This window comes from Asparagus officinalis, chromosome 5, assembly GCF_001876935.1.
Source record: "Asparagus officinalis chromosome 5, Aspof.V1, whole genome shotgun sequence".
NCBI lineage: Eukaryota > Viridiplantae > Streptophyta > Magnoliopsida > Asparagales > Asparagaceae > Asparagus > Asparagus officinalis.
This window is the reverse complement of record NC_033798.1, coordinates 30,388,850-30,410,359: the sequence shown is the minus strand read 5'-3', so window position 1 is coordinate 30,410,359 and position 21,510 is coordinate 30,388,850. Positions and strand designations below refer to the sequence as shown.

Below are 21,510 nucleotides of genomic sequence, written 5' to 3'. Positions count from 1 at the left end.
AGGCCACCTTGTTTTAGGCTCTGGCGTTATTCCATATATTGCGTCACAGAGACATAATGCGTTAGTCTAAATTTTCCTTGAAATCATTCTTTCTTAGTATCCAAAACAGAAATCTATTGAGGTGCTATGTTAGATGATCTCTTTACTGTATATTTGGTCAGGTTCAATATTAACCATATCACATTTGCTTAATCTTCTATATCTCAATAAACACCTTCTTATATTGGCTACGAGTGCTGCTTTAACCGAACTATAATTTGCTTCAATTTTATTATAGCCTTAACTTTTCTTTGATATTTATTACAACTTTCCATTCATTTTATAATCAAGGCATTAATTAAGCTTCAGGATATCTTTGAAATATGCCGTTACTGCCATCGCACGAGTGAAACCTGAAGTCCGTGTATTCTCCAGAGTAATCATGAGATTGTTTATTTGTAATATACACACTCGAACGCCACTAGAATATACTGGTCTACAAGTTTTATAACTTTTTTTTTGTTGTATTTTGACTCTCCTTATTAGCATGTTTGTTAGGCCCATTAGAGTTCATTCAGTTTTTATGTTTAAAATCAAGACTAGGGTTGGGTAGGGATTAGGGTTGCAACAATGCAGTAGCACTAGAATTTCTTTTATTTGAACACTTAATCCGAACACTTAGTAGCTCAGTAATGTTTTCAATAGCCTTAACCATAACCTCTAATCCATAGTCCTAACTAATAATTAAAAATTAACTCGAAATCAGCAAAAAAAACAAATAGTGTTGAACTTGCTTGCAAATAGGGACACCCATTTTTTAATTACAATCAGCCAATCTTCAAAGTTATCTATGTTAGATACACAAAGTAAGGTCACCAACATCAATTAAATCATACTTCACAATCATGAAATGTAATTAATTCATATAATCAAAAGAAGCAATAGCTGAAATTTATCTTTTCTCAATATGTTTTTAACTTCCTCTAATGTTGCAACTTCATATACACTAGATTGATGATTAAATATCCTTACATCCATTGATTGAATAAGATTATACAAGTTCCAATATAACACTTTAATCTAATCATTTGGTTATTAAACAAGATTGTGCGGAAAGTAAAAAAAGCCCAAAGTTGAAATGGAAGGTGTTGCTTAGCCCGGGCGGTTTGTTCTTAGAGCTTAAGCGCGGGCCTTTAAGCGCAAAAAAAAAAAAAAAAAAAACGCGCCAAATTAAATGTTTTATTTAAAAAAAAGGATATAATCCCACCTTTATATACAAAGAGAAATTGGTGGGAACTGCTTAAAGACACAAATATTTGACATGTGTCACATACTAAAGGCCACAAAAAACTGCACGTGTCATATCATAAATATTCATCATTCACGTGTCCCTCTATCCTATTGAGAAAATGACATGTGAGCACCTAATCTTATATTCATACTAAAAAAATCCTCATCAAATGAAAACTGATCGATAATTAGAACAATTCCTACACAAATCAAAATATCTTATATCCTTATCACCGACTCCATGCACTTATCCATAATTAAAAAAAATGCCCATAATCTATATTCTAAATATAAAAATTAACTTAAAAACTCATATAAGAAGCCTCTCTCATACATTAAATCATAGGGTTAATTTAGAAAACCCTCTCAATTAATAAGTGTCTCAGAAAAACCTCAACTATTTTAATTTGAGAAACTCCCTTTAAGTTTGGAGCATACTGTTAGATACCCGCTTAACTATGAAATCTTGAGATAACTCCTTAGAAACTTTTCTCATGTAAAACTTCCCTCCCTTTTATACTAAAGAAAGTAGATGCATCTATCCTAATTGCACAAAAAGTTCGCGGCAGCGTTGTAAACAACAGCTACTACGTGCCAAAATCCCCAATGAAAAAATTAAGCATACCACTTGTACTACATGGCCCTCCGTAATTTTTTTAAAGGGTGGTGGTAAATTTTAAGAAACCCCCATAACTTTATGCATTGTAGCAGTAACCCAAAATATTTGCCAACTCTCTTAGTAAACCCTCAATAAGTTTGAAGATTTTCAAAAAACCTCTAAACATTTTGGCTTTTCTGCCACTTAACCTCCCTATAATTAGCATTACTCATAATTTTACATTAACATACTGCTCAAGACCAGTATATAGCCCTCAAAATATTCTTACTTATAAAATTTAACCTTTATAAATATACAAAACGCCCTACCCACAATATGAAAAATATTACAAATAGCTTCCTTAAAAATCTTAAAACTACAAAACAATTTTGCAAAAAAATTTGAAACTTACAAGCAACTCCTCTCCTCATTCATTCTATATTAAAAGCCTTTTGAATGGTGAGCGCTTGCCTAATTTTTTCGCTCAGCTCAACCCTCACCCTCAATATCTAAAATTATTAGGAAAAATGTCCAACAAATTTAGCGATATTACAAATAAATCATCTAGAATACTAAAAAAATTATATAATATCCCCCTAAAAATTTTGAAATTGCCCATAATCATTCTAAGAATTAATAATGACGCCCAAAATAAATTCAAAATTACCAACAATCCCTTGAAAAATTCAAAAAAACTACAACTAAAGCCCATTTAGAATCCTGTTACAAACAACCACTGAAAATTCCAAAAAATTCAAACAAAGTACCTAAAATATGACCCTGGGCCACTCGGCTGCCGCCCTCCCGCCCCCCCCCCACCCCCCCCCCCTCCCCAACATCACCCCCTCACCACTCCCTGCCTCGCCGTGATCTCAGCCCCCTCGTGCCAAGTACTGTAGCAGTCGACCATTGTAGCGAGTCGACTCCTTCGTTTATTGCAGTTCTGCGGTACTGCTTAGTAGTCGACCACTCTCTCTACAGTCTGTGGTACTGATTGTATTACATATATGCGATTATATGTTATACATATACGTATATGTATACATATATATACATATACAATGCTAATACCCATATTACAATTGTATATGTATTCTAGTGTTATACATATATAACATTATACAAATTGTCTATAATACATTGGTATCGTTAGTATACTGTTACATATAACGTTATATATGATATGTATATGCTAAAATTGTGTATGTATGTTACATACATTACGTATATACATGTATATAATGTGTTGTACATATACATGTATGTATGTATACATACATACACATGTTTACATTATACATTAACATATTACTTTATATGTATACATATACATATACATGATATATACTCTTGTATATGTATATATATGTATACATACACACACACACACACATATATATATATATTATATATATATATATATTATATAATATATTATTATATGTGTGTGTGTGTGTGTGTGTGTGGGTGTGTGTTACTATCATTAGATCTTTGATTATAGCGGTTTGTAGAGACATCTCTTTCTCTGGTTTTGCTTTAATTGCAAGAGATCTTTATCCCTTCATGGTAGATGCACTTGGAAGCATGCTTACATTCCATGAACACCAGTTCTGATGGTTTGTAGTGTTAACATGCCTTATGATTCACATTATTGTTTATGTTTGTATTATGAATGTATAAATTTATTTTTTTTTTCCTATGAAAAATGTTATTAGGGGCCCATCTCATTTTGCTAAATGATCTACTACCCCAAGAGATAGTCAATTGTGTTAGTCACTATCAGAACGTAAACATCGGCATTCCTACTTCTAGTGCCATTTGGTAAATGAGGTGCAACTTAGATCTGGTATACTCGTGTGCATGTGTGTGTTATCTACTCATTTGTGTGCATTCAGTATATGGACGATTTATAATAATATTTATATACTCTGAGGTATGTTGAATTAAAGTCGTACGAGTGCAGGCATGTGAGAAATTTATAAAAGGTAGGGTACAGGAGCACGACTTGTTTTCGAAGCAGATACCTGAACAATCCTTTAAAATCATAGTTTGAACAGTATATGGGTTGAAACGTACCCAACTCATGTCCACAAGTTTCGCGAAGTGAATATGAAGCATAAAATATTCATCCAAGAAGAATATGACACGAGTTTTAATTTAAAACATGTATTATATAATAGAGCACATGCGTATGCATATACTCAAGGAGTGTCCAAGGAGCGTTTGACTCATTCAAACACGAGTCGAACGGTTTCAGAACCGATTCCCCCATGATTTGAGGGATTTTCGCCCACTTAGGAGCGGATTTAGGGGTTGGTTACACCCCTTATCCTCCTATAAATAACCGTCTTACTCAACCGAGTAAAGGGGTTGAAGATTTTAGGATCTAAACTGCACGAGGTTCGGATTTTGGGAGATTTCGGCTAGATTTCGAAGATCAAATCATCTACGAAATCAGTAGAGTTCTTTGCAGTTAGGAGATCAGATTCTTCAGCAACAAACAAATCCATTTTGGTTTATTAACCGATTATTCGGTTTAACAACTCTTTTCACAGAGTTCTAACTCGTTCTGAGTTCTTAAACTCGTTAAGAGTTATTCCTCAAATTTATCACGAAAGTTCATCGTTCCCACAAGATAAAAGACGGTTGGATCGTCAACGGAGGGCAAATTCGACGCAAACATTCGAAGGAGGCACTCCATCTGATGCGAAACAATGTGATGCAGGTATGAAGATTAACGACAGCAATGCTTCGCCAAATCAGCGATCGATCTATGCAGGAAGCTCAAGAATAAAGTGTAGCTTTCGATGGGTTTTAAGCAAAAGTTGTAATGTACTAAGTTCAAATCTTTTTGTAAATTATCCAGAAAATAAATGTAATGATTCGTTCTCTTAATACAGTTCAAATTGTAATATTTAGAGAAGCAGAAATACTTAGCAACAGATTCGCTTGCTCACTTAGTCAAATTGAATACAGCACAAGTACGATCGATAATAATATTGATAACAACATGCACGCAATAGCAGTTCCGAAAATATTTGGGCGAAAGAAAGTTAAACCTTCGTCGGGTTGAACTGGTTCGACGGAAGGTTCCTCTGGGGGTGGTTCGTATACACCGAAGATGAGGGGAGGAAGTTCTCCTCCGAGAGCCACGTAATTGGGATGTAGTGGCGTGTCTGGACTGAAACGCCTATGAAACGAACTAATGCCTAACTGGGCTTCCACACTACTGACAATCTGATGAGTCACGTATTCGGGCACAGTCTCGAATGTCTGATAGTCGAACCACGGGGAAAGCTATAAATCCACGATGCCAGTCTTTGGATCTTGCACGAGCCCGTAGTCTTCAGCATCAGGGTCAACCATACACTGACAAAGCACATAAAATCAGATCCAATCTCGACAACAATAAGGAGAGGAGACAAAGTTGTCTCTGTGGAAGTACTGTTCACAGAATACAATGACAGGAACAAGGAGTGGGTTCTGGAATTATTCGAGTGGAAGGAAAACAAGAGAGGGTGAACGGATCTGTGGAGGAGAGAGGGGAAACCGATGGTGGGGTTTGTTGATGAGGAGATTGGGGGCGGCAGAATAGGGGGTGGTGGCATCGAAGAGGGGCTGGTCCGCGTGGTGGTGGTGCGGCTGGATTTGAAGAGGAGACGGGATAAAGGTTTGGGTGCGGTTGCAGGGAGGAGCCGGCCGAGATCGGAGTGAAGGGAACGGGAGAGACGGCAACAAAAAACGGAGGTTGGGCGGTGCTGGTCGGTTGCCGGAGGAAGGGGACTCGGAGGTGGGTTTAGGCGGTGAAGGAGGTCAGAGGGTCGACGGATTTGAAGAGAAACTAGAAGAGAGTTGATGGGTTCTTTGACGTGAGATGAGGGAGGAAGATGAACAGTACAATTTTTGATTTTTTTCTTTTATTTTCTTTTGTGGGGAAGAGAAGTGATGGCTGGTAACAAGAAATCAATTAAGCTTAGGGTTTCACACCATAATTAAGCAAATCAATTTCATTCACCAATATCCCATACTCTGATTACAAGAGTACTTAAATAAGAATTACAGATTTGGAAAATTATCTAAATCCCTCAAATCTCTCCCCTAATCAATTACAACCAATAATTGATTAACTACCAAATAAAAGAAACTAAATATTCGAAATTCGAAATTCAAATTCAAAGTAATTATTACATCTAAATTCAAAATCATAATGCTGAAATATTGCGCCTCCTGCGCTGATAAACTCGGCGAAAATCTCGAGCACGCGTCTGAATGTCCTCATCATTCTCCCCGGGTGAGAGAGAACTCGACCCTGTCGAGTGTAAATTAGAACGGCTGTCATACTGCTCAAGAAGATCTGGATCCAGACTCTGCAAGTCATCCCTATCGAGTCAAGTGTCATCGGACTCAGACCGTCCTTTCTAACGTACCAAGTACCTGCGGATACCACCATTGCTAGTAAAAACAATGTTATCATCAATAATAGTATCAATGTCATGTGCTGTATATGTGGGTGATATCTGGGGAAGTGGAGGTAAAGAGGAGCTCTCAGAAATAGGCTCAGGGGTAGGCTCATCAACCAGTGGGTTGTCAGGGTTAAAATGTGGGCGTTTGTACTCTACTAAATCCTCAATATTAAAAGTCGAACCAATATTAAAACCTTTAGGAAGGTCGAGAACATAAGCATTATCATTAATTTTCTTGAGAATTTTAAATGGTTCTGCACTTTGCGCATGCAACTTTTTAACAGTTCCCGGAGGAAACCGTTCCGGACGTATCCGAACCATCACATAATCACTTTAACAGTTCCCGGAGGAAACCGTTCCGGACGTATCCGAACCATCACATAATCACTAACATTAAATTCGTTAAACTTCCTTCTTAGATCTGCTCGCATTTTATAGTTAGCATTGCTGTCATTGATCTTCTTATTGATGTCTTTATGCAAGTCATGAATGCGAGATGCAAATGTAGATGCTGACTCAGATACTCTATGATGTGCAGACACGGGGACAAGATCTATAGGATGTCTAGGTTTGTAACCATACACGACTTCAGCTGGATTGACACCTGTAGACCTATTAACAAAGTTATTATAAGCAAATTCAGCAGTAGGCAGATGTTGATCCTAACTCCTAAGATTCTCACAAACTAGCGAACTCAATAGGTTACCTAAGCTCCGATTGACTACCTCAGTTTGACCGTTAGTTTGGGGATGAAAGGCCGTAGAGAATTGAAGTTTAGTTCCCATTTTGTGTCAAAGGGTTTTCCAAAAATAACTTGTAAATTTAACATCCCTATCTGACACGATTATTTTCGGAAGTCCGTGCAGTTTAACAACTTCGTTGAAGTATAGCTTGGCCACATGAGAAGCGTCGGAAGTTTTGAAGCATGGTATGAAGTGTGCCATTTTGGAGAAGCGGTCCACAACAACAAAGACAGAATCGTGTTTTCTAATCGTTTTCGGGAGTCCTAACACGAAATCCATACTAACATCCTGCCATGGACAACTTGGCACAGGGAGAGGAGTGTACAAGCCAGTGTTCTGCTTACGTTGTTTCGCCAGCTGGCAGATGTGACATCGACCCACTAGCCTAACAACGTCTCGTTTAATGCTTGGCCAATAAAAGCGACTTTCCATTGCCTCGACAGTCTTGTTATTTCCAAAATGTCCTGCAAGGCCTCCAGCGTGTAGTTCCCAAATTAAGAATTCTCTCAGGGAGGTGTCGGGAATACACAACTTGCGAAAATGAAAAAGATATCCATTCTTTAGGAGAAAACCATCAATTTCACGGGTCACTCCATCATTCAGCAAAGTATAAATTTCGCTAAAATCAGGGCACGATTTATATTGGTCTTTGATTTTCTCAAAGCCGATTACTTCCGCACTCAAAGTGGAGAGGAGGAGCATACGACGACTGAGTGCGTCGGCTGCTTTATTTTCTACTCCCGCTTTATGTTTGATCGTGTAGGTATAATCCTGGAAGAACTCAACCCAACGAACATGTCTAGCGTTCAATTTCTTTTGGGAGTGAATATATCGAAGAGTTTCGTGGTCAGAATATATGACGAATTCTTATGGGAGCAGATAGTGACGCCAGCGTCGAAGAGATTGTATCACCGCATAGAACTCTTTATCATAGGTGGAATAACGTTGCCTAGTGTCATTAAGCTTCTCACTAAAGTAAGCAACGGGATGTCCTTCTTGAGATAGGACTCCACCTATACCAATACCAGAGAAGCAACGGGATGTCCTTCTTGAGATAGGACTCCACCTATACCAATACCAGAGGCATCGCACACAATTTCGAAGATTTTAGAAAAATCGGGCAGACGCATAACAGGAGCCTGCGACATCCTTTGCTTGATCTCTTCAAATGCCTTGGTAGCCGCTTTTGACAACTCGAACTCACCTTTCTTCAAGCAATCGGTAATAGGGGCCATGATGGTACTGAAGCCCTTGATAAACCGACGATAAAAAGTAGCGAGTCCGTGAAAACTTCGAACGTCTCTAATGTTCTTGGGTTCGGGCCATTCTTCGATAGCTTTGACCTTTTCAGGGTCAGCGGATACTCCTTCAGACGAGACCACGAATCCTAAAAAAATAACTTGCTGTGTAAGAAAAGTACATTTCTTAGGATTAGCATAAAGTTGTTCTTTTCTTAACACGGTACAGACTTGACGCAGATGGTCCACATGCTGCTCACGAGAGTTACTGTAAACAAGGATATCGTCGAAGTACACAACCAAAAATTTTCTCGTGAAGGGGCGGAGTACTTGAGTCATCACTCTCATAAAAGTGCTCGGAGCGTTAGTCAAACCAAAGGCATGACCATCCACTCGTACAATCCATCTTTCGTCTTGAAAGCGGTTTTCCATTCATCACCGGGACGGATGCGAATCTAATGGTAGTCACTCTTAAGATCGATCTTAGAGAAGATGGTGGCTCCAGACATTAAGTCAAGCATGTCATCCAACCGGGGAATGGGGAAACGATATTTCATCGTGATCTTGTTGATTGAACGGTTATCCACACACATATGTCATGTGCTATCTTTCTTGGGCGTCAGTAATGCGGGAACCGCACAAGGGCTCATGCTTTCTTTCACAAAGCCCTTCTTTAACAATTCATCAACTTACCTTTTTAGCTCTGCATGCTCATTGGGGTTTATCCTATAGTGAGGCAAATTTGGAAGGATTGCCCCCGGGACTAAATCAATTGCGTATTGGATATCACGCATCGGGGGTAATTGGTCCGGGAGGTCCTCAGGGAAGACGTCGGAAAATTCTTCCAACACAGTAATGACTTCTGGGAGAGCCACGTTAGAAATATCCTTCGGAGCTTCTCTAGCGGCGAGGGCGAAAATAGGAGCTCCGTTGGCCAGTTCGCGATCAATCTCTTTAGCTCCAATCAGGTTAACGCCTTGGGAAGACTTGTTTGGATCGGGCTTCTTGTCATTTCCTTTCGGTTGAATCGGAAGGATCTTGACCTTCTTCCTGTCATGCTCAAACAATAGCATGTTGGATCGCCCAAAGATATGAACATCGTTATCAAATAACCAAGGCCTTCCAAGAATAACTTGACCCACATCCATTTTCAGAACATCGCACCAAACTTTGTCCTTATAAATGGCAAATTGAAGAGGGACTAGACATCTCTCTTGGACATTGAGTGCGGTGTCGTTAATCCATGATACCTTGTATGGATTAGGATGGGATACAACCTTAAGGCCAAGCTTAGCGATCACAGCTGAGGAGATCGCGTTAATACAACTTCCACTGTCCACGATCACTTTACAATTTTTATCACCAATCTTTGTGAATGTATGGAAAATGAAAGTACGTCTCCAATCAACAGCCTTGGGTTGAGAGATGACGCATCTGACAACTAATACGGTAGGAGTTTCAATTTGCCTAAGACAACCTAAGCTAGTATCATCTGCATCATTCTCGAAATCATCGGTATCATCGTCAACTTGATGGACAAACTCATCACTATCAGGTTCAGGTTCATATTCGTATTGTCCATCGATGATAGCCACCTTGTGACAGGTCGGACAGTTCGCAGAAACATGCCCATACCCTTGGCATTTGTAGCACTTGACGTGAGCGCCAATCTTGGAGAAATCTCTCTCCGGTTCCTTGCCTTTGGGATTGACTTTAGACTGGGAAGAACTAGGGTTAGATCGACTCGGAGGATGACTAGAAGTAGTGGCACGGGAAGGTTGGGAGGAATGATTTCTAAAATCCTGACTCCTATAAGATTGATGGGATTTTGATTCATCTAGATCCTGAACTAACGCGTAAGCTTTTTCAAGGGTGTCTACTCCCCGAGCAAAGAGTTCAGTTTGCAGATTATTTCTCAATCCAGCTCTAAATTTCGACAAGATTTTCATTGGTGCCTCTTGTTCAATGATGTTGTATTGAGTGAACAGTTCGTCAAATTGTGCGACGTAGTCTTTCGCAGATTTGGTTCCTTGAGTGAGGCGATGCCACTTATCTAGCAATCGATGATAAAATGATGGCGGAAGGTATTTCTGTTTAAGTTCGTTGGTCATTTCTCGCTAAGTTGTAATCGGTAACTCACCTCTAATGTGTCTCAACGTTTCGAGGTTGGTCCAATATTGGCAAGCAGGTCCAGTAAGTTTCATTGCGGCGAACTTAACCTTTCGGGGTTCTGTAAGGGCGTACCAATCAAAGTAACGATCCATACTCTTCAGCCAGTCCAAGAAAGCTTGTGGGTCGAGCTTACCGTTAAAGGTAGGTGCACTGACCTTAATACTCCTCAAGTATTGCGCATCCGGATCAGGTACATGTTGCTATGGGGGGCGCTGAACGATGTTTCCATAGCCTTGACCTTGCAGCGATGGGGCGATATGTTGATAACCTTGATCTTGCGACGGCGGGGTTGCAACACGTGTTTCCTCGATCCTAGCGATCCTTTCATTGGTAGCTCTACTCTCTTGGGCTAAGTTACCACTGTTCCTGCTAGCTCAGCGATTTGCTTAAGAATTTCGGCGAACTCGGGATTTGCACTGCCTGACATGCTGGACTCACTAATTGACTCACTTGATTCTCCTAATCGATAGTGTAGACCCGTGCAAGTGGGCATGCGCTAACAACTAGATGATATGAATGGGTGCACAAATATTAAATGAGATGACTAATAATTTTTTTATATATATAATAAAGACTCACAAATTTCCTAACCTAGAACCAAGTTCTCTGATACCAAAAATGATGCGAAACAATGTGATGCAGGTATGAAGATTAACGACAGCAATGCTTCACCAAATCAACGATCGATCTAGGCAGGAAGCTCAAGAATAAAGTGTAGCTTTCGATGAGTTTTAAGCAAAAGTTGCAATGTACTAAGTTCAAATCTTTTTGTAAATTATCCAGAAAATAAATGTAATGATTCGTTCTCTTAATACAGTTCAAATTGTAATATTTAGAGAAGCAGAAATACTTAGCAACAGATTCGCTTGCTCACTTAGTCAAATTGAATACAGCACAAGTACGATCTATAATAATATTGATAACAACATGCACGCAATAGCAGTTCCGAAAATATTTGGGCGAAAGAAAGTTAAACCTTCGTCGGGTTGAACTGGTTCGACGGGAGGTTCCTCTGGGGTGGTTCGTTTACACCGAAGATGAGGGGAGGAAGTTCTCCTCCGAGAGCCATGTAATTGGGATGTAGTGGCGCGTCTGGACTGAAACGCTTATAAAACGAACTGATGCCTAACTGGGCTTCCACACTACTGACAATCTGATGAGTCACGCGTTCGACGTATTCGGGCACAGTCTCGAACATCTGATAGTCGAACCACGGGGAAAGCTGTAAATCCACGATGCCAGTCTCTGGATCTAGCACGAGCCCGTAGTCTTCAGCATCGGGGTCAGCCATACACTGACAAAGCACATAAAATCAGATCCAATCTCGACAACAATAAGGAGAGGAGACAAAGTTGTCTCTGTGGGAGTACTGTTCACAGAATACAATGACAGGAACAAGGAGTGGGTTCTGGAATTATTCGAGTGGAAGGAAAACAAGAGAGGGTGAACGGATCTGTGGAGGAGAGAGGGGAAACCGATGGTGGGGTTTGTTGATGAGAGATAGGGGGACAGAACAGGGAGTGGTGGTGGCATCGGCAAGAGGTGCGCTGGTTCGCGTGGTGTGGGGTGCGGTTGGAATTTTGAAGAGGAAGGCGGGTTGGTCTGGTGCGCGGTTGCAGGGGAGGAGCGGAAGGAAGATCGGAGTGAGGGAACGCGGGAGACGGCCCACGGAAGCGAGCGAAGGTTGGGCGGTGCTGGTCGGTTGTCGGAGGAAGGGGACTCGAAGGTGGGGTTAGGCGGTGAAGGAGGTCAGAAGGTCGACGGATTTGAAGAGAAATTGGAAGAGTTGATGGGTTCTTTGACGTGAGATGAGGGAGGAAGACGAACAGTGCGATTTTTGATTTTTTTTCTTTTATTTTCTTTTGTGGGGAAGAGAAGTGACGGCTGGTAACAAGAAATCAATTAAGCTTAGGGTTTCACACCATAATTAAGCAAATCAATTTCATTCACCAATATCCCATACTCTGAATACAAGAGTACTTAAATAAGAATTACAGATTTAGAAAATTATCTAAATCCCTCAAATCTCTCCCCTAATCAATTACAACCAATCACTGATTAACTACCAAATAAAAGAAACTAAATATTCGAAATTCGAAATTCAAATTCTAATTAATTATTACATCTAAATTCAAAACCATAATGCTGAAATATTGCACCTCCTGCGCTGATAAACTCGGCGAAAATCTCGAGCACGCGTCTAAATGTCCTCATCACCATCGCTACCGAGAAGAACCTAGTTTTAAACAAAGGGGAGAATTCAGATCATTCTCTTCTCTTTTGTAATCGGGAAATCCAATTGTAACTGAGATTAAAGGAATACAAATCAAATTTTCTTTCGTTTCTTTTACTGCAATTTTTTCTCACAAACAAAAGATATGTGTCGTATTTGGTGCGTATCGGGTAGGGCTACGGCTTCATGATATAAGTACCCAGGTAAAATAGATTCCGAGGGAGCATGAGGGTTTTGACATGATTTGTAATATGATGCAAGTACCCAGGTAAAATAGACTACGAGGGAGTATAAGAGGGTTTTGACATACTTTGTATTTTCTTACATATGCATCATGAATGTTTTAAGTAGGGAGGGTTCTATTGGCAAGTTGCATAAACTCACGGTCTAGAGTACCTTTAAGTCCTCTAAAATTCAATGTAATCTGGATAAGATTAATGTTAACATAGTCTGTTTGCACTTATAATCTAGAAGGTGCCTCTGAAACGATAAGTTCAATATGCTACGGTAAGCAGTTCATATTGTAAGGTGTGTTAGAATCTAAATTCTGTGTGTTTATCTGTATTTGTTTTTAGGCTATTTAGGTATGATGGTTCATGTTTAAACTAGTGGATTTTAAATTTTTATCCTCCAACTACTTTCGAGTTCAGGGAATTGTGTTTCAGGTCATATAACTGGGAGAGCGAAGTACATAAAAATACATTCAGACACTTACGTTTTTGCGTGTGGAAATCAAATTTCATATCCCCGGCAAATGCAAGCAGTATAGTACAAATCTTGTGTGCGCTTTGCCAGGCTACAGTGTTAGCTTCTCAAATTGTTAACAAAAACAAGTTTATGTTAACATAAACTGTTTGCATTCCTAGAAGGTGCCTCTGAAGTCATAAATTCAATATGCTACGTTAAGCAGTTCATATGGAAAGATGTTACTTTATTTTAGAATCCAAATCCTGTGTGTATCTATTTGTTGTAGCCTTGTAGGCTATTTAGGTATGAGGGATCATGTTTAAACTAGCGGATTTGAAATTTCTATCCTCCAACTATTTTCAAGTTGAGTGAATTGAGCTTCAGACCATATCACTGGGAGAGCGAGATACATAAAAATACATTCAGACATTTAAGCTTTTGCATGGGGAAATCAAAATTTATATTATTCCTTGCAATCACAATCACTATAGTAGAAAAACAAGTGTGCATATGCATGTAACTCTGTCCATACCAATGAATTAACGATTATCTATAAGTTATGTATGATTTAGTCTTGAATGATGCTCTCAATTTGGGACGCCAGTTAGTTATGAAGTTATATCATGATTGCACACTCTGTTCCAACTCTTAACAAAATTCATTTACAGGATGCAGGTGAAGCCATCATCTCAACCAATTATTGTCTCTATCCCAATCTGCCATTCTGATGGTTGGTACTCTGCTTGCCTATGAAATGGATATTGATTTCTTATTTAATGTAAATATAGACAAATTGATCATGTCTATTGACTATTTTCAGCTGTTATTTATGAAGGAAATTGTTTGCTTGAAACTTTTCTTGTAACATAGAATGATTTTGTCTGGTATTTTATAATCACTGACATCTGAAAAGTAGTAATCTAATCGCAGCTAGATTATATGTTTTACCTTTTTTATTTTTATTTTTGACATCCAGATACTGAAACTGCTAGGGCATCTAGGAGACAACTGAAAGATGCAATATACACTGTCCTTTTTGATATGAATGCGCCGGCTGTTTGTGCCATCAACCAAGTAAGTGTTTTAGATGGCATTGTTGTCTCTGTTTGCTTAATCCAGATATTGGACATCCTTGTTTATGTTTATAACCTGCGTGATTGAACTCCGTACTTGTCTCACTAGGAATTAAGTGGACATTTCTGGTATTTATATTGAAAATGTCTGGTGGTAAGGTAGAGGTCACAGAACTCAACCACTCGTTATGCACTCCCCTTATTTAAATGCATTTGCCTGTTGTGCACTTTACGTATATTACATTGAAAACACTGTCCTCTGTCTTTATATCTCTTGTATGTACAATATATCCTCTACCATTAACTCATTAATTCATTGGCCATCCATTCATCATCACTGATATGATACTAGTAGCCCAAAGTCAACTCTTTCGTCATGTTCTCAAATAAATATGCATTTAGCGTGAACCTCATTTTTGTCATGTACGACCTTGAGTCTTAAGTTTGCATTCACATTGTTATCTACAACCATCAAGTTCTAAATTTTGCTGATATAGCATGTATTGTGCATTGCCAAACTCAAAATTTGTGGTCATTGTGTACTACCATATTGCATAAGTACTATGCGCTAACATGTGGATACTTCATTTTGCATCACTTTAGACCCTATTTTCTAGGAAATTAGTTGGTTTCTTATCAGCGCTTTCTGCTGGTCTATGGGAGAGATATATATGACAAAGTTAGAATGTTCTTGAGGAAGTTTCATGGCCACCACAATACTTTGTGAGGAATTTATTTCATAGTTGTTTTTATTATGCTTTTGAACTTGTAACCTCTTTGGCACATGATATGTTTTATCAAGTCTTCTGCAGTTCTTCTCTTCCCATTAAATATCTTGTGCACCCCATAATACTCTTACCATTGTGCACTGCATGGAAATAATGCTTCCTTTGTATATTAGTCCTCCAAATCACAGATTCACACATGATATGGTAAAATTTTCAAGTTATGTGTGACTTGAAGGATGGATTCTAAATAATACTACGAAGAGAAGTGCTCCTAACTCACAAGACTGCAATGCTTAAAATATGAAATTTCTTGCTGATTAAAAAAAGTACAGGATCCAAATTTATAAAGTTGACAGTTCAGGTAATGGTAATTCTAGCGTCTAGCATTCCTTCAAACTCTTGATGTTGAAAGGTATCAGCCACTAGGGCTAACTTTCTTGCTGATTAAAAAAGTACAGGATCCAAATTTATAAAGTTGACAGTTCAGATAATGGTAATTCTAGTGTCTAGCATTCCTTCAAAATATTGATGTTGAAAGGCATCAGCCATTAGAGCTGCAATAGTGACAAGACTTGTCTGCTTTGATGGAAAACTCAGGATATAAATACTTATAGTTGTAGGCAATGTTCCAAAATGCGAATCATGCTGCAGGCTATGCATATGCCATGGGACACTACAGTCTTATCCTTCATTAGGCAGTTATGAAAAAAGTAGCAAGCAGCAGCAACTGTGTAAAAACTATGTGGTTTGCATAATTATTATGCACCCACATATGTTGCATTGATTATCGAGAATTAATTTTGACCTGACATTAAACCGCGTGAACTTAAAGAATGCTAAATCACATCTCTCTCTTTAAAAATCAACATTCCTCTTCCAGACCCCCTTTCTTCAATATTGACTGTTTAACTTAAGTATGTCCTTTGATATTTGTCCTTTTCTCTTATGCTGTATGTTGGAATGACACTTATCACTTGTGTTCTCTTGTGATTATGGGTAATTAGGTATCATGCATATTTTCAGGCATTTAGATAATTAGCTTTTCCATTAGCATCTAATCCTATATGTGTTTTTGGATATTAGTGATTACTATGAATGTTTACATTTTCTAGTTAAGAGCGGTGTATGGAGTGCGAATATGGTCATGCATGTTGTTGCAAGATTCATTCTAACTTAACTGTTTAGTTATATTTGTTTTTGAGTTAGTCATTTAATTTTCTTTACATTTATATTACTTGATAACATTGTTTTAAATATCCCCGACATGGCCCGATATATCCCCGATATATCCTTTTACAGGGCTTGCCGCAACCGATATGGTCTTTAAATATCCTTTACCACTTTTTGGCTATTTTGAGTGATAAATCCCCGATATGGCCGATATATTAGCCGATATGTGGACTAATATATCTTTTTTATATAGCTTGTTGCAAAATAATATACCGTGTTTGGAATTTTTGGGTGAGATATCAAGATTTTCCCATTATATCAAATGATATTTTACCCTAAAAAAAGCAGATCGAATGTTGTAACGTTGCTTTGCACTTTTGTTTGTTTTAGAAGGTTGATTAGTGATCCTAAACATATACTATTCATATTTTGTATGCCTAAATTTCATTACATATGTTGAGATTACATTTTAATGCATTATACTATGTATGCAAACATTCATTATGGCATTCCGATATTTACCACATATCCCCGATATTTTCCTGATATCCGATATTTAAAACCTTGCTTGATAACTCAAGTTAACCCAAATTTGTCATCAAAAGGTTTAGCCACAATGCCTCACAAGTGATACGAGCCATGACCCTAACTTTTCCTTTATAATAGACCTTGCTAATACTGTCTGTTTTTTGCTTCTCCAACTAATCTGATTGTCACCAACAGTACATCAAACTGGTGTCAATATTTTAGATGTCTATGTCATGTGTACATTCCTTCTCGAAGGAAAACCTTGTACATATAGCAAAATCCTTAAAGATACCTCCCAGTGACACTTCTTAGGGTCTCCATGAATTGACTAATCAACATTGTTGTAAATATCCCTGACATGGCCCAATATATTGCCCAATATATCTTTTATAGGGCTTGCCGCAATCGATATGGTCTCTAAATATCTTTTGCCGCTTTTGGTTATTTTGGGCTATATATCCCTAATATAGCCGATATATTGGCCAATGTGTTGGCCAATATATCTTTTTATTTGGCTTGTTGCAAAACAATGTACCGCATTTAGCAATTTTTCAAGTAAGATATAATTTTCCAATTATATCAAATGACATTTTGATCTAAAAAACGTCAAACAAAATGTTGCAATGTTGATTTGTACTTTTGTTTGTTTTACAAGGTTGATTAGTGATCCTCAACATGTTATTTATATTTTGTATGTTTAGATTACATTAAGTATTTTCAGATTACATTTTACGCCTTATACTATATATATATGCAAACATCTGTTATGACATTCCGATATTTACCACATATCACTGATATTTTCCCGATAACCGCAATCCAATATGAATTTTGGCCATTCAATATTTCCCCGATATCCGATATTTAAAACCTTGCTAATCAACAAGGAAATGTCTGGTCTAGTGATAGTCTAATAAATCAACTTTCCAACTAGTGTGTGTACTGAGCCTTGTCTTCTACGACTATCATTACCAGACCATAGGTCAGGATTCTATTCTATAGGTGTTTCACTAGGTTTTTTCCAACTAAAGCGGTCTCCTGCAATAAATTCCTTACATACTTTCTCTAAACGGAACAATTTCTTTCATAACTCACATTTTCTAAGACGGAACAATTTCTTACTCTTGGCTCTTCAATACCTATGAAGTAGCAAGAACGTCCCATGTACAATAACAAAGTTCCTTTAAGAAACTCCTTTGTTTTGTTAATTTCATACACTGTTAGGGGGGTTATTCATTGGTGTAATTTTAGGGGTAAAGGGATAATTTTTGGAATAACAGTGTTTGGTGTTATTCATTGGGGTAATTGGGTATGGATTCAATTGTATGGTGTTATTGGTTTGTTGGGATAAATATGAGACAAATACACTACTTCCCCAAAAATTACCCCACCTATATAAACACTACTCAACCCCACCCTCAAAATTTACCCAATTTTTTTTTCTAGAACAATATGGGAATAAAATTACACCACTTCCATCTCCTCCCTGCGCGCCTCCTCCTTCCCCAAAGAGAACCCACCACCAAGCTCCCAGGGCCGCCTACCCCGCTCGCTTCTCGTCTCCGCATCGCCCACCGAGCCTCCACCTCCGACGCCAAACCCCCTGCTCCTCTTTGCCTAGCCCCCTTCACCGCCTGAGCTCGCCTCCACCTCCTCCCTCTCGTCTCTGCCAGTCTCCGTCGAGGCGGAATCCTAGAGCTTCCTCTACCCCTCGTCGGAATCATGTGGCTATTCTCGCCGTCCGATGGGGTACATCGTCGGAATCCTGAACCCCTCGAATCTAAACCCCAGAGCTTCAGGATCACTAGAGACTAAAAAGATGTGGGTCCTAAAGTTCGGGTTTTGGATAAGAAGGGGATAGATGCGAATTTGAAACCTAATTTGTTGAGGGCCAGTTTGGATGTTGATTTGTGGAAACCTGATGGAAAAGATTCTAGGGTTTCAAAAGAAATTGCTCCCAAATCCATTGAGAATTCCAATGAGAATGGTGTTCGAGCTGTTAGCAATATCCAAGCAAGCTTCATGAAAAGCTTGCTGCACTAGAGGGAAGAGTCCAAAGAATTGCTTTTGACATCAAAAGGACCAAAGAGATGTTGGATTCCAATAATATTATTATATCATTTTTAATATTTTATATTAAAATAATCTTTAAAATAATAATAATAATAATAATATTATTATTATTATTATTATTATTTAATCATTTGATGTAATATCAAGTTAAACTTGAACTTAATTGATCTATAGATATTATATTATAAAAAGATGTCATACCAATTGTTCCACTCAAATTATCTCATTATCCCATTTTATCCCACTTTATCCCACTCAAATTAACTCATTGGGTAAAATTACCCCATTGGAACAATTTAACCCAATTTGCCCCAAATTACCCCAATGAATAACCCCCCCTTAGAATCATAATGCTAGAGGATTCATGTTTAAGAAAAGTAAGAGCCGGTTTGCCATTACAGCATCTAAGAACCCAAAGCCAGTAACTACCTAGCTATAATTTTCAAATTAGGTATGAGGCTTCTGCTAGCGAACATAAATTGCCTTTAGCTTGTGTACTTGTGCCTCAGAGGTTTCTTCATACACACATCCTTAGTACTACTAGCATAGATGAAGACACTTGTTACGTTGACTTGAAATCTAGGCTAATTGTTTCACAACCAAATGAGATGAGTAAACTATTTTGCAACCAAATGAGCCTTGCAACAATCCATTGACCCGTCAAGTTGATGTTTCACAATAAATGCCTATCCACATGCACTAACATTGGTAAAAGCGGGAAGCCTGGGGCCGGAACAAACTCCCAAACACCTCGAGATACAAGAGCATCTATCTAATCAATAGCTTGTTTTACATAAGATTATTCATTCTATCCTGATAGTTTTTGGGTACATTAATAAAATAAAGAGATGAGGCAAACTGGCATTAAGAATGACTAAGATGATCAAATGATAAACTTGGCACTAGAATGAAAAGTAAATGACCTTGATCTTTCGTAAGAGCAATTTGTAGCTCATGAGCAGAACTAGGGGCAATGATGGAATCTCCTTCTGATGACATTAGATTAGAAGTGAAAGGGTTTAGTCTATTGAAGAGTGTGCACTTGTAAAGGCTTGGCTGCAATGCTGATAAACATATATGTTGCGAATGAGGGCACACTCAAAATGATAAGAAGTTTTAGGAAAATACCAAGGTTGCTGATCGCGGATCGCGGCGCGTCGCGGCGAGGTACCGCTAAGGCTATATCGGGCTATTGCGGCGAAATCGCGGCAAATAGCGCACAGTCAAATAGCGGTCAATTTTAAATATATTTAAATATCCTAAATAATAAGAAAATTCATAAAAAATCTAAAAATTCAATTAGTTGTAAATTTCTTGTATTATCAATAAATAACAATTAATAAGCTTGTTGTATGAATGAAACTATGAAGAAATTCAAGAAATATAGCATCATAATATGTGTGATAGCGGGTTTAGCCGCTTTTAACAACAAAAATCCGCTTTTAACCGCGAAAATCCGCTTTTAACCGCGAAAACCCGCTTTTAACCCGCTAAAATCCGCTTTTACGCGCTATTCGAATGAATAGCGGATTTTCCCGTTAAGCCAGCCGCGAAACCCCTACGCGTAGCGCTGAAGGGCCGCGACCGCTATTCGCGCCGCTATAACCCCGCTATTGGCCGCTATTTACAACACTGGAAAATACAAATTGCTTTTAAAAAAGTAATATTTGCAGATACCACGGGAGTAGAGTAGATCTCAGGAACGTGGGACCTTATAGCGAACCGCGATTCGGGTTCAATTGTCTCGGATTGCGGTGCACTAGCAAATTGGGCCGCATACCTGGCGACCTATTAGAATTTGGATTAGGTAATATTTTGGAAAAAGAACAATCATGTTCAGAAAAATAAACAAAAAGAGTATTATAATTATATCTTGAAAATTCCCTTGCTATTACTGATCCTTGAATTTGACTTTTGCATTTAAAATTGTACGCCAAGGAACTCAGACTTTTGCATTTAAAATTGTACGCTAAGGAACTCAGACTCTTGCATTTAAAAACCGAACTTAAAGCGTACCACGCTATCTAACATACTATATAAGCCTACCCCCTAATACCCAATTCCAAGTAAGTGGCATGCCACACTTGTTCCTGTTTCATGAACAGAAACAAACCGGGTTCCCTGCAACTTCAGAGTAAACAAGGATAATGATATATTTTTTGAGTACAAGAGTACCCAAGATAAACTTTTAGTAGCCCTAGCGAAAAGCTAGTTATGACTAGGTGAATACATTGATGATACTATGAGATGTGTCATTCTCTTACTACTAGTGGAGCCACTTCATCCTCATGAATCATCAAACATATGAAGCCTTGTGCCAATAGAAGAAATTCTGACTTGTGAATTTGCATTGTGCCAAGGGATCTTGTTATTAGTATTAAATGATTTGATGTTGTGAATATTGGAGAGACAGAGATAAATCAAGACGATCTAATATAGACTGTTAATAATGTTAGTCTAAGTGTGTAGACCCAAAGCTGCAATCGAAAAGACGAAGAAAACAGTCAGAAGACTGTGCGGTCGACCGCAGTGGCA

The 21,510-nt window shown here is 38.3% G+C and overlaps 1 protein-coding gene across 2 annotated transcripts in view; it reads left to right on the top strand.

The window, feature by feature from the left end:
- LOC109841437 (actin-related protein 8) overlaps positions 1-21,510 on the top strand; it is a 62,610-nt gene that overhangs the window by 16,933 nt on the left and 24,167 nt on the right. For both annotated transcript variants that reach the window (XM_020410408.1, XM_020410409.1), the window contains 2 exons: positions 14,072-14,133; positions 14,380-14,477. In XM_020410408.1, coding sequence (XP_020265997.1) covers positions 14,072-14,133; positions 14,380-14,477 — 160 coding nt within the window. The remainder of the gene's footprint in view (positions 1-14,071; positions 14,134-14,379; positions 14,478-21,510) is intronic.